This window comes from Lagopus leucura, unplaced genomic scaffold, assembly GCF_019238085.1.
Source record: "Lagopus leucura isolate 7727_CA_CO unplaced genomic scaffold, USGS_WTPT01 Super-Scaffold_100002, whole genome shotgun sequence".
NCBI lineage: Eukaryota > Metazoa > Chordata > Aves > Galliformes > Phasianidae > Lagopus > Lagopus leucura.
The window spans coordinates 41,346,633-41,360,177 of record NW_024962263.1 but is presented as its reverse complement, the minus strand read 5'-3'; the positions used below and the strand labels follow the sequence as shown (position 1 = coordinate 41,360,177).

The 13,545-nt window shown below is 45.0% G+C and overlaps 1 protein-coding gene across 2 annotated transcripts in view; it reads left to right on the top strand.

The window, feature by feature from the left end:
* Window positions 1–1,353: 1,353 nt before the first annotated feature.
* RAB31 (RAB31, member RAS oncogene family) overlaps window positions 1,354–13,545 on the top strand; it is a 57,771-nt gene continuing 45,579 nt past the window's right edge. For both annotated transcript variants that reach the window (XM_042869798.1, XM_042869799.1), the window contains exon 1: window positions 1,354–1,438. In XM_042869798.1, the coding sequence (XP_042725732.1) occupies window positions 1,400–1,438 (39 nt within the window). In that variant the 5' untranslated portion in view covers window positions 1,354–1,399. The remainder of the gene's footprint in view (window positions 1,439–13,545) is intronic.

Here is a 13,545-nt window from a genome sequence, read left to right as displayed (position 1 = left end):
ATTCCTGAAGTTAGCTCAGTTAGAACAATATCTCACACACACACAAAAAAAGCAAAATTCCCAGATTCCAAGAATTATAAAATCTGCGCCAAAGGAAAGAAATAGATAATTAGGATATGTGGAACACAGCAGTGTTTAAAGATGGGATCAAAAAATGAATTGTTGCAAAAGATGGTCCTGAATCATTATACTGTATGTGAATTTCAGTCCCAGCAGACAAATCTGAATGAAGGTCACAGGGCAGCATTTAACCCAGGCCTAAAATTGAAAAAGGGCGGAGCTGAATGGTATAGAGACTTGGAACTTCCTACCTTCTGTCCATGCATCTTCCACTGCTGAAATGCACTACCCACCAGCTCATGGAGTTTGTATCCATTGCTTAGTCTCCATGAATGTTCAGCAAACATTGATGCATGCCCATAGGTTCAATTTTTTCCACATGGAGGAATTCAATTTCATCCCTTTGCTTCATATGCACTTCCATTTCAGACAACATCATCCCATACTGGTGGGAAGGTTAAACTTCTACTGAGGTACCACCAACATCTGCTTCTGATGTCGTGGGCCAGCATAAGAAAGTAGGAGGCATTACTTTTGGAGCAGCCCTTGTAGATAGAACACTAGAAATATTCTGGAAGGGTTGCTTGAAAATCTGCTGTGTTTTCTTTCTCTTTGCTAAACTCTCCTAAAAACTTAAAGCTCATTAAAGACTGAGAATGTCTGTGATGCACTTCTGCTCAGGGAGGTGATGCAGTCACTGTCCCCCAAGGTGTTCACGAACCGTGTGGATGCAGCACTGAGTGATGAGGTCAGTGGGTAGAGTGGGGATGGGCTGAGGGTTGGACTACATGATCCTAGAGGTCCTTTTCCAGCGTTAAGCATTCTATGATCATTTTGATCTCTTTGTTCTGTGTGACTTAGAACCCACGACAGACAACTCCCTGACAGACACAACCCTCTTCTGCTTCTCCAGGGCTATAGCACACAGGTGCTTTCCAGAAGCCCTTGAATTTGGCTACCAGGAATAGAGGGGGGGGAGGGGAATCTGCCAACTCCCTTCACTGATTTCAGAGGACTGATCTTGACACCAGCTGCAATTTGCTATTCATCATTACTTTTCTGTGTGTGGGACGCAGCCCAGGCGCTGACTGAATCAAAACAGGGGTGGTTAACATTAGGGCCGTGTAAAAACAGAGTCGGCCTTTCCCCTCCTTTCTGCGCTCACGAATCCGCAGCCAGACCCCGGTAGCGGCTCGCAGCTGAGTCGGCACGGCCCCGGGGCAGCGCCGAGGCGGGGCCGCATGTGACCGCGGCGGGGGCGGCTCGGTGCCGTGCCGCGGCGGGGCAGTGCGGAGCGGCGGCGGCGCTGGGCGATGCGGAGCGGCCGGGCCCCGGGCAGATGATGGCGATACGCGAGCTGAAAGTGTGTCTGCTTGGAGTGAGTAGCGGCGGGGACGGGCCGCGCGCCGGGGGGCTTCCCCCTTTCTCGGCTGGTGGAGGGCGAAAAGGGACGGATTTGCAGCCTCCTTTCCTGCGGGCCCGTCCGGGGGCCGGCGGGAGCTGAGACGGGCGGCTCGGCGGAGTGAATTCCTCCACTCAACGACCTCTGGGGGGACGAGGGGGCTTTCTTTTTCTTTAGTTTATTCTATTTGTTGTTGTTGTTAGTTTTGAACTTCTTTTAAAAAGAGGAAACTGTTAGGAGGCGGGGCATACCGCCCCCTCCCCACTGCCGGAGCCCCCAGCGGGTCCCCGAAGCCAGCGCCGCTGCGCGCTCCGAGCTCCGACACCATGGGGCCGGGGCGGCGGGAGGTGGAGGAGGGCGGTATGGGGCTGCCCGACCCCACCGGGACGCTCGCGTGGTGCGAGCCCCTCAGCCTCCTGCTGCTTGCCGTGTGCTGAGCTTATGGGCTCTCGTCTTTCACTCGACTGCTTACAGGAATGTCCTTCTTGCAACTTTTGTCTCGTCTTTCACTTTTTTCTTTTTGTGTATTATGTGTGTGCGTTTAACATTTGGAGCGGCGATGTGCTTAGCTGTGCAGTTTGGCTCCGCCTGCCCCTGCTCTGCCCTGCACGGAGGGAACTGCGCGTCTGAGCATGCTGCTGGGGTGGCAAACCAGGCCCTCTCCTCCAGCAGATGCCAGCTGAGTGCTGCTGTTTGCTTTGGTGGTCGTGAGCTGATGTTTGGACTTACTAATCTTAGTGGTCTCTTTCAAGCAGAATGTTTCTGTGGCCTCCAACATGTGGGATGCGAGTTAGGCAGCTTTTAGCGTCGTATTCCGTAAGCATTCGGGGATCTATGTGAAGAAAACTTTTTGGAGTGAATTCTTTCACGCAAAGCAAGTGAGCTGAACATTTGGAAAACACACTACTGCAGTCCCTCCTGCTCCTGCGGTTTGTGTTGACCCTTGGTTTGGATGGCATGGATACTTTGCCCCGAGGAGGTGCCAGGATGTGGTGCCAGGGCATGGGGAGTTCAACCCAAAGTGTTTGGCAACAGCCATTCCTCCTTTCTTGATGAGAATTCCCGCCTTCAGCTTTTAAAATGGCAGAGAGACAAAATAAATGTGGTTTATACAAGCCTGAGGAGTCTGTGGTAGAACATGTGGATATGTCTTTATTTTTTATTCCCCAGTAGAAAATCCTGTAATTTTATAGAGATGAAGTGTCCTGTGAAATGACATTCCTCTTGCCCACTGCTTGTTGCTGTTTTGTAACATTGCAGTGTACTGGAGGTTTTGCAGGGCAATTGTTTACTTCTTTTAGAGTAAGAGAAGAAAGCTATCGTGCAGCTCTGTGTTCCTAGGAGTATGCAGTTAATCTGTAGATTCATTAAAGCGGCAGGGTGGCAGTTAAAAACCCTCAGGAAGATGTAAGCATCTGTAGTTGTATTTGCTTAGTAGATAATGATTAGGGGGATGTCCTTTCCTGCATATAATTCTAGGAAATTATCTCTTTTGATCCAGCGTGTCTCATTTGCTGTGGAGGCTTATGCTTTGATTCTCCTAAAGTAAGGAATCCTTCATATGTCAAATCCCTTCATGAAGATCAGACTCCCAGAACAGGGAAACTGCCTGTCTGTGTGAACAACTGCAGTCATCAGTCAGCTGATCTGCTTGAAGTTAGATAGTAACCTAAAAATTTGTTTGTGCATCTACTGAGAGGAGCCTTGACAGCTGCCTTCTCTGTCAGTCCTAGGCCTGGCTCATTGATCTGTGTTGTATCTAGTAGTGCCCTTGATAATTAGTTAAGTCCAACATGTCCAAGTCCTAAAATGAATTCTTATTCTCATTAGAAGTTAAGGACTAATTTGCTTTATGAACCTGTCTTGCTCTCCAATTCTGAATAAATCAGACAGGAGAGTCACTGATTCACTCTGCCTGGGTACCCTGATCTTGTCTAGACCTTGTCTACAGCCTTCAGCTGTGCAGAGAGCCTAGACTTCAGTTATTTCTGCCAGCTCAACATTCCTGAGCGAGGGGGAGCTTGTAGCTGGCTTAACGTTGGCAAAGGCAGCATCTCCACATACCTCGAAGCCCAGCTTGGCTATAGAAGGTGCGACTGGAAGGGTGAGGAGAACAGAGAAAACAGGGCTGTGCTCCATGCTGCTCACTCCTCCCGCCATGCTGCAGGACCAACATTTGGCCTGGAGCCATAGCAGCAGAGATAAAGAGTAAGTTGATGGCTCTTGAAGGAAACCCTGCAGTGCTTGGGTCATGCTGCAGCACAGAGGAGAAGCTGGCCCATTGTTTTCAATGTAAATCTATCAAAACTTGGATTTTGGTGTCTACATTTTGCTCATTCTTCCTCAGAAGTAGCTTGTGTTTTTTAAAACTCTGTGGGCGTGATGAGAGGAATTTGGAGCAGCCCAAGTCGGGCACAAGGAGATAGTCCTGAGGTTTATGTAAAGAAAATACTTGCAAGAGACTGATGGAGGGGAATTTTGGGGCAAATTAAGCCATGTGTGAGTCATTTGGAAGGCTGGCTTTGTTGGTCATGGAGTTTAGTTATTCATGGATCTGGGAAAGCAGTGCTCTTTGAGTTGAGGTGGTTTCTGTCTGCTCCTGCGCTGGTAGAAACAGGATGCCTGCCTAATGGATCAGTGCCTCACGGCCTCAGGTGGAAGAATAGGCAGATAGAATTTTATAGCTATCCTGAGTATGCTGCTGTGCAAGTGGCCTCAAGCCTGCTCTAGAACTACTTCATGTGGTAAATTACCGCTGCTGGGTGGTGATGTATCTACCTGTGGAATGCCTCCATCTTAGTACAAGCAACTGCTTGAGCATCTGCTCCAAGCCCTGTCATGTCACCCTGGATTCCTCCTGGCCTCTCACTCTGACATATTTGTTCACATCAGTTGCCCCCATGTTAACGGTTTCTGGTACTGAGCAGGGTTTAGCTGTTCTGTGGGGGGAGTGAACTGCAGCTGCCATTTGGCCTGACTGACTTCTTGAGTGGAAACCCTTCCAAGGGAGTAAAGGAGTGTTCTTTCTGTGTTGAAGTGTGGCTGGTGGGAATGGCGTCCAAGTGTCCCAATGGGGCTGTGGCTGTGGAGTGCCCTGTGCTGTGGCTGCCGGCGCTGTCTTCAGGCAGGCTGAGGAGCAATTTGCGGCCCTTTGTCAAGTCCTGGCATAGATGTGTTGCAGCCACGGCAGATGTTGCCAGGTCTAGGACTGAGGTAAAGTTTCTTGTCTTTGTCACTTCCTGAGGAAACTTTGACAGCACTTTAGAGAGGCTTTGGGAGGTGGCTTGCCAACTATCATCTGAAGTGACTTCCACTGCTGCTTTCCTTTTGGTTTTGTTTACTACATCTTTATGTTCTGACTATTCATCACAGGACCAGAGGAGTTAGGGCTGAGAGAGACTTAGAGGGCATCCCTTGGTTCTAAAGCTCATCTTAAAGCTTTTTTGATACCCTTGCTCTAAAACCTTGTGACAGTTTTCTGTTCTCCCTAGGGCTACCTTCCAATGCTTATATGTGCTTACCGTAAAAAGTTTTTTCCAAGCATTACACCTAAATCTTCCTTGCTTAAGCCTTCATTTTTTTCATCCATTTGTTTGTGTTTCTACTTCCTTGCTTGCTGGAAGACACTTTCTGCTAGCACGTAGCCTTCAAATGCTGCCTGCAATTGGTGAGCCTAAGCCTGTAAGTAGAGTGCCATCTTCACTGTGGGGAAGGTCTCCTCAGTGGTTTCTCTACCACCGGATTCCAATGGCCAGCTATGGAGAACAGTTTGTTACATTTGTTGGTGTCCTGCGCCTTGGTTTGAGGTGTCTGCACGTGGAGCATGGAACTGAGCACACAGCTGTTTGGTATTTAAAGTCATTGATTATATGATAGTAATTTTCTTGAGGGCAAAATCTCAGTTTTCCCTATCACGATGTCATGATAATGTAAGGATCTGGATTGAGCTTGATGTTGGAACCTGTGGAACTCAGACATGTTAGACCTTACATAGTAAGAAGTTTAAGTACCCACTCTTCTCTGTTAAGTAGCAATTATATGGAATGTGGATGACTGAGAATCTTGTGGTTTGTGTTGGTGTTTATAGAAGACTACAGTTTTATGTCTTATTGGACTCTAAGATGAGCTGCAGTGTTGTAGCCCCAAACTGAATTAGAGGAACCAAAGTAGTGCAGAAAACAAAAGTGGCTGCAAGTCTTGGAAATTCTAGCCCCATATCGGATCATGCACTTGGCTGGACAATGATTTGAAGTCCTTGGAGAACCAAGAGGCAGGCAGCCAGACACGCAGGGTTAGTGTAACTGCCCTGTTTCCTTGTGCAGCCTGGTGAAGTGTACTCTAAAGTTTGCACTTAAGTGAACTCACGGTGCTTCAATGTTCCATTCCTTTACCCCGCCATTCAAAAGAACAGTCCACTGGGGCACTGAAGAACACTGGGACTCTGGTTATTTTGTTTTGAGGAAAAAAATAATTATATAAAAAATCAAATTATATAGCAAGTGAGAAATGCCTTTTCTCCTGTATCAATAGACAATTATGTTCAATATTTTTTTCCTATTACATTACAGAATCTGTTTAAGTGGCATGATAAGATTTTTTGCAGTGTAGACACTAAATATGTAGGTAAACAATTTATCATGTAGAGCTGTGGAGGATTGGAGTTCAAGTTTTCATACTGACCTTGGCCTTACTGCTTTCCTGACATACTTCCAAACATTTATTTTGTTGTATCTTCCAAAAATTTTGAGTGGAATTACTTAGAAAAGTCAGTAAACTATGTTATGACCTGATTATCTTTCTAGGGAAAGATAAATGTGAAGGCCAAATTCTGCTTTCGTGTACAGCAGCTCAACTAGGCTGGTGGTTATGGAGAAGTAGAAGGCAGAACTGAAAATGCTTTATTTTCAGTAGTTGCAAAGTGTCTGAATGGGAAGCTTTTTGTCACTAATAAACTAAGCAGAAAAATAATTACCTGTGGTTGACTGTTGTTGGAGAGGAGGGTGTGTAACCAGCTCCCATCACCCAAGCATCACCTCAACTCCCATCCAGTGGTTTTGACTTAGTTGTTGAATGAGACTTTGCCATCCTGATGTGGCTGTTGTCCATGAATCGCACGCAAGCTGTTGTTTTACTGTTTGACAAATCGTATTTATTTCTCGTTCAGGCTTTCCCAGCTCCTAGCTTCTCTCTTTTTTGCTTTCCTAGTATTGGCTAAAAAGCTGTGAGACTTCTTGTTGAACAGTAATCCTGAGAAAAGAAAATTCTTTCTACTAAAATAAGGAAGTTGAATTGGTAGTAAACTCAATGTTTTGAAGAATGAGTGTTGTGTTCACCTTCCTTACTGAAGCAGTGCTGAAGCAGTGTGTGAAGCAGTCACAAACTGTGTATAAAATGTGCAGGGGGGGTAAAACACGCTCATTCTGTTTTGTTTTAATTTATATTTAAAGTCTGTTTTCTGAGGTTTGTGTTGATAGTAAGACTTGTTTTCACAGCAGTAGCTTGCTTTGTTGCTGTTTGTTGGAATTCAAATTTAGTTTAGGGAAGTGGCAGAATAGGCAGTAGCTGCGCTGATCTTGGGCAAATACCCCTGAATCTGCACGGCTTTTGCATTTGTATAGAAATTACAATGCTGGTGGATTTTGCTAGTGGTAAGTTCATTAAAATATGTGGAGGCTGTAGACTCTGCAAGTGTACTGGTCGCATGAATGATATTATTTCTACAACTCCTTGTTGTGAGGAGCAGAGAGGCTACAGCTCTGCTCTAGGTGGTTTAAAGCAGCTGTCTTTTCTTTTTATCTTACTTCTGTTCCCTCTTCCAAATGCCACCTGCCCAATCTTCAAGGTTGGACAACCCTACAGGATTTGCTTTTTGAGCGTGTATTTCCAGTCTATGTCCCATTCTCAGAAAACAAGCTGTTGAGTGTAAGGCAGCTTATTTCTTCTCTTCAGCGGCTCTGGTGACTGTATCTCTACTTCTGCTGACACAGAGCGGTGGTTTAGATCGTGATGTGGCTTCTTGGTCATTGTCTCTACCTCTGGAGGCATGATAGTTCCTTTGCTTGCATTTCCCTGAGCTGCTTCTGAGACCAGACAATGCTTAGCAGGTGGGTACCCAGAGATTCCTCCAAAAGGGTCAGGAAAGCTGAAAAACTGGGAGGTCTCACTCTGATTGGCACACTGGATCCTGACTGGATTCCTGCAGGGAAGAAATGTTTGCCCTGAGTAAGATGGGCAGAGTGCTCCACAGGCAATTTAGCCCTGCAGTCTGGTGCAGGAGCCAGGCCCACAGCAGCTGGCTGGGGACCAGAGACCACAGCTCCCTCTGTGTTGTGGGAGCTCCCCACTTTGTGGCCAGAGCTGGCTGTTGGGTTGCTGACTGGGCTGGCTCTGCCTTCTGAGGAAGGAGGAGGAGGAGGAACGTAGCTTCCTATTTGCTTGAGGTCTCTTTTTCTGATGGACTTTCCCTTTGAAAGCCACTGTAAGTTCAGTCTAGTCTTCTCCATATGTACATAGTATCATTAAGGTTGGAAAAGACTGCTAAGGTCATCTAGTCCAGCTGTCAGCCGCCACACCGTGCCCACAAACCACGTCCCTCAGTGCCACGTCCACACGGTTCTTGAACACCTCCAGGGATGGTGACTCCACCACCTCCCTGAGCAGCCTGTGCCACTGCCTCACCACTCTGAGAAGATATTTTTCCAAATACTCAGCCTCAATCTCCCTGGTGGGACTTCAGGCCATTCATTACCCCTTATCCTATCAGTCGTTATCTAAGAGAAGAAGCCAGCCCCTGTTGTGGCTGCAGAGAACAGTGAGATCCCCTCTGCATGTTTCTAGCTGCTGAGCCTACTCAACTTTGCAGCAAGTTTAAGCCAGTTTATTTCCCCCCCGCCTTTCACTTCCTTTGGATAATTACAAAAAAACCCCTTTACCTTAATTCAGCACTAATCATGCTGCATGATTGGATTGCGCCCTGCTGGTTGGCAGGGTAGAGCAAGGTCAGTGCTCTGCTCCCTGTCAGGGCTTGCTGTGCCCCTAGGTAAGTTTGGACACTGTCACAGGCAGGAAAGCAGAAGCTTTTGCAAGCAGTCAGTGGACACGAACAGCAGGATGCTTCAACACACTGTCTTGTGTAAGCAAATGCCAATGTTATAATTTACAGTCTCCAGGCTTGCAGAGCCATTAATGGAAGCTGAACAGCAGTCAGGGGAACAAATGTTTTTTATTTCCATGTGACTATTTTTAAACATAAATTCTAGTGTGCGGTTTTCATGTTTTTTGGAGGATAGGGTAATCTTTTTGGTTTTGCGCTTTGTGTTTGGAGCGGAGTAAGTTCTTGTTTGGGAAACACGTGGAAGCACACGTGCATGAGATCCGGCTCCTGAATGCTTCGTGTCCTGAAGTGATTGTTTCCTGTGTGTCAGCAGGGTGACAGGATGTGGCTGACGTCACTGAATGTCCCGGCTGGACTGGTTACTCTGCCGTGCACAACCGCCGTGGATTATAAACATTGTCAGAGCAATCTTTTAAAGTGACAACTATTAGCCTTCTGTGTGGGCTTCTGTTGGTGTTGCTTGAAGCAGATTTTCCTTTCCTTTTGAGCCTGTCTGCAGACAGTTAGAAGAGCTTCTTAAAGTAGGCTTAATTTTGATTGATTTATTTATTTTTGCCTATTTAATTCTGGAGCAAACAAAGCTGAAGTATAGATAGAATCTAACCATTCTCCATCAAAGCTATATTGTAGAGCGGTGAAACAGGTCTGAAGTCACTCATGTACCCTTCTATGTGTACTGGTGTCCATTGACATGCACTGAAGTAACTGACATTGTCTGTCTTATGTTTGTAGCCATAGACTCATAGAAACACAGACTGCCCTGGTTTGGAAGGAACCCACAAGATTCCAACTCCCAGCTCCAGAACTCAATCTCTGCATCTGAGAGCAGTGTCCAAATGCTCCTGGAACCTTATTGTCCATGATCACTGCTCTGGGAAGCCTGATCCTGGGTCCTGACCACTGTCTGGTTAAGAAACTCTTTCTTCCTAACCCTCATCTTTCTCATCATGGCTCCATGCCGTTCCCTTGGGCTCTGTCACACAGAGCAGAGCTCAGCGCTGCCCCTCCATTCCCTGTGAGGAGCTGCAGCCACCATCAGGCCTCCCCTCAGCTCCTCTGCTCTGTGCTGAGCACTCCGAGGGGCCTTGGTCATTCCTCATCCATCCAGCCCTCTGGACCCTTCACCATCTTTGTAGCCCTGTTGGTAGCTTGTACCTCACGTATGTTCTTGTATCTTGTGTATATTCTTCAGATATGCTGTTTTCTTGCTTTTGAGTATGGTACTGGAGATTCAGTGGCAGAAGATGAATCGTTAAGTGTTTGGTCAACATTTGGTTGGTGCCAGTGAAGGGCAGCTGTAATGGAGATTGCTGGGTTTCAAGGGCATGATGAGAGCACTCACTTGATTGTGGCATAGGATTATACCTGGGTTCAGTTTGGCTCTTTGGATTTGAGTGCATTTTTAGCTTCTTGATTTAAAGGAGACAAAACACATTATCACTATGGTTAGTAGTTTGGGAGTTAGAAGCATATTAAAACTGAGATATTTGAGGTGCTTGTCCATGTGCAGTCACAACTTTAATCTCAAGCAGTTTCTACCATCTGTGGAAGCAAATATTATGATTGTTTGCTTAAGATAGCATGTGTTAATTTCAGAAAACTGCCATTGGCTGACAGACCCTGCTAGCAGTGCACAAAGGCACACTTCCTCACTGTGGCTGGATGAATCTGTCAACTAGTAAACTCCTGGGGGGACTTGGGAAGTGAGAAAGAATGCATTCCTTTTACTGAATAGGAAGTACTTTTCCTCTTTTTTTTTTTTTCTTTTTTCTTTAAGTGAACTAAATATAAGTAGGTGTATTTTAAGAGTTAGAAAATCGGCCCTTCCAGTGCATCTTGTTAAAGATTATATGAACTGGAAGCTTCCAAACACACTTAGGCCACAGGGTTTTTGTGGTGTGTATCCCATGCTGATTTCAACTCTTGTAATGACTATGATGATAATCTTACTGTTAGGATAACCAGTTCTTGAGCGTGTTACAAACAAGGGTTTCTGTAGCCTTATTCCTCAAGTCAGCTTTTTTTTTAAAATATAATTCTTGTGGACAATTCAGCAAAAATCTTGCTTTGTTTTTGTCTTAGTTTGCTTAAACATCAATGAAGAAATTAAGCAGTTAGTCCCATGTTTAGTCTCATCCACTGATATGACACTGTATTATTTGTGCTATTAGTCTTCTACGTTTATGTCTCTTTTTTTCTTCCCCCCCTCCAAGGTGTCTTTAATAGCAATCCTGAGCATTAGACAAGCATCTGGAATATGTTTTAAGCAACAAAAATGTCAGCTTTGTAAAACCAGATAATAGAAGATCACATCAGTATTTATGTTACAGAAGCCCTAATTTGAGTAGAGTTCTTGTGAAGCACAAGTTGAATTCAAAGCACTGGGCTAATCTCTACAGCAGTGTGCTGGGGTACATCCTTCAGCCTTAGCTGAACAGACTGAATTGATTTCCAGTCTTAAAGCTCTGCACATACTTAGACAGCTGAACGCAGTGCTATGTGGAGGACAAAGATAAAAGCTATGTTAATTAAGTATTTGAAATAACACAGATCTTGAGCCATTCCTGTCATTTAACGTTAAAAGCTCACTTTTTCCTGAACTTGGTTTTCACAATATGCTAACCTCTATGAAGGTGCTGCTTTAGTTGACTAGGTAATTTAATTGACCCATAACGTTGTGACTAGGTTTGCATTTTGCTTTAGGTTACTGTAAAGAATGAGAGAGAGAACTTCAGGGGCTTGTAGACTAGAAGAGTTGTAAAGGACTGGTAGGGGAGAATGAGGAACACAGTAAAATCTGAGAAGGGGTGAGGGGAAGAGAAGCTGAAAGAAGGGAAACAAAGTCATGCAGCGCAAACAAAAAAATGTGGGGTGAAAAACCCAGCCGCTTCTTCCTTCATTTCAGCCTCCAGTTTCCTTTTTTTTTTTTTTCTGGTAGATGTAACTTTGTCTTACTTAGCTTTGCTTCGTTTGTGTTTCAAAACATTTTTTCCAACTGAACTCACAGAATTGTTGTTTATACTGTACTAAATTGAGCAGTACCTTTTGGCTAGTTGAGAATGACATAAGCCTGACATATCTGGTAGCTGAAAGGGAAGGTCCAGTATGATTTTTACGGGCCGCTTGACATGTCATACAGAGTGCCTTTGCCTGTCATTGTGCTGTGTCTATGGTTAGTGGCACTGTACGCTATCCACATGGTCCACACACTGCACCAATGCCAGCTATTCTTGTCTCCTGAGCTCTGCTTATACTGAACTTTGTGGTTTAGCGAAACAATGTGAAATGTTCCCTTGTTTCCAACTGAGAGTTGCAATGCTTGTGTGCTTTTGGCCATTGTGGTTGAATTGAAGTTTCTGAGAAGAAGTGGTGAAAAATTGTCAACACTTAAACTGACTCACAGAGGAAAGTTAGACACTTATCTCTTAGTTACTTTTGTGGTGGAGAGAGGAAGGTACATGAACAAAAACGGTTTCTGCTCATTTAAGGGTTTTTTTTCCTAAAAACACAAATTCCATGGCAGCAGTGGTACCGGCTTTGGGAGATATCAAGTTGAAAATCCACATGATGTGAAAACATTCAAGAAAACAGCTGCTTAAAGGATACAGCCTTATGCTGATAAAGTCTTTTATTTATTAGCTGCTTGGTGCAGATAGCTTTGCCCTCAGTATGTTCGCGGCATCGCACACAATAAATCCACAGATTAAAAAAAACCTCAGCCCTGGCTTTTTCTATGCTGTGCTTGCTATTACCTATTTTGTTTACTTTTGTGAGTGACAGAGGAGAATGCACCAGGTGGGTCCTTATGATGCTATTTAAATTAGGTGGTGATGTCTGTAGTGTTAGGGAGAACTTCATGGCCAGAGAAGAGATGGGGATGAAGTCGCTATTAATCTGAATGAACTAAACATAATTATTTGCAAAAAAAATCCTAGTGTATGCTTAGGTTTATGCTAACCTTCCATTGTCCATTCCCAGTTCTGCCCATCAGTTTAGGAAATAAAAACGCCTGGTTTCAGGGACCTTAATGTGTAATAAATAATGGTAAGTTTCAGTAAATCTCTAACAACTCCCATCACTTGATGCCCAGAGGGAAGGCATGCTTCAAAACAAATGTAGGTTTCCAGAGACTGTGGGTGGGATGGGAAATTGTAAGGGCATCCTGGCTAAACAAGACGCTGTTGTCAGAAGTCCAAAGGTTGCTCTGTTGTCAAATCTCACTACCTCAGAGCTTCGGTGGCTATGAGAGATTCCTGACTTCACAGGTGCTGGGTGCATCAACTTGAACTGGTAAGCAGGGGGAGATACTTTGTCAGAGTTCTGGTATTTGGCCAATGTAAAGCTTCTGTTGGTTGTCACCAATGGCTTGGGTTCAGCATTTCAGGCAAAGCATGGGGCAGAGCAAGTGTATGAGGGCAAGAAGTTGTTGGGTTTTTTTGCCTCTGGTGGTTCTTGGGTGCTCTGTCACTTGCTAGGATTTCACTAACTCAGAACAAAGATCTGGAGCTGTGATGCTGGTTTGATTTGTTAGGGGAAATGTATTTATATAGCTGCTCCCTGAAACTATGCCGCCTTTCTTGCTGTCACACACTGATGCAAGAGAGTTGTCCTTTCTCCACAGTTCAAGTTTCAACTGCTTCAGCTAGTGCTCATATGTGTGGCTTTCTTCTTCCTCTTAGATATTAAATGCAATAATAAGTTGCAGGTGACCTCGGACCAAACTGGGGGAGGAATGTCTGTGCACTGCTTGCTGAGCTTGTAAGAGGGCTGAATTCCCTTCAAGCTTGCCCATCCAAGTTTTCCAGGCAACTGCCTGACAATATAAATATTACTGAAATAGTAAGCTGAATACCAAGAGCCATTTCCTCAAGTACTGTATAGAACTGTTGTGCATAAACTTGATTGTGTTTGAATTGCTGCCTTCTTATAGTAGGAGAAATCGAACCAATGTATTTGAGCAGTAAACCAA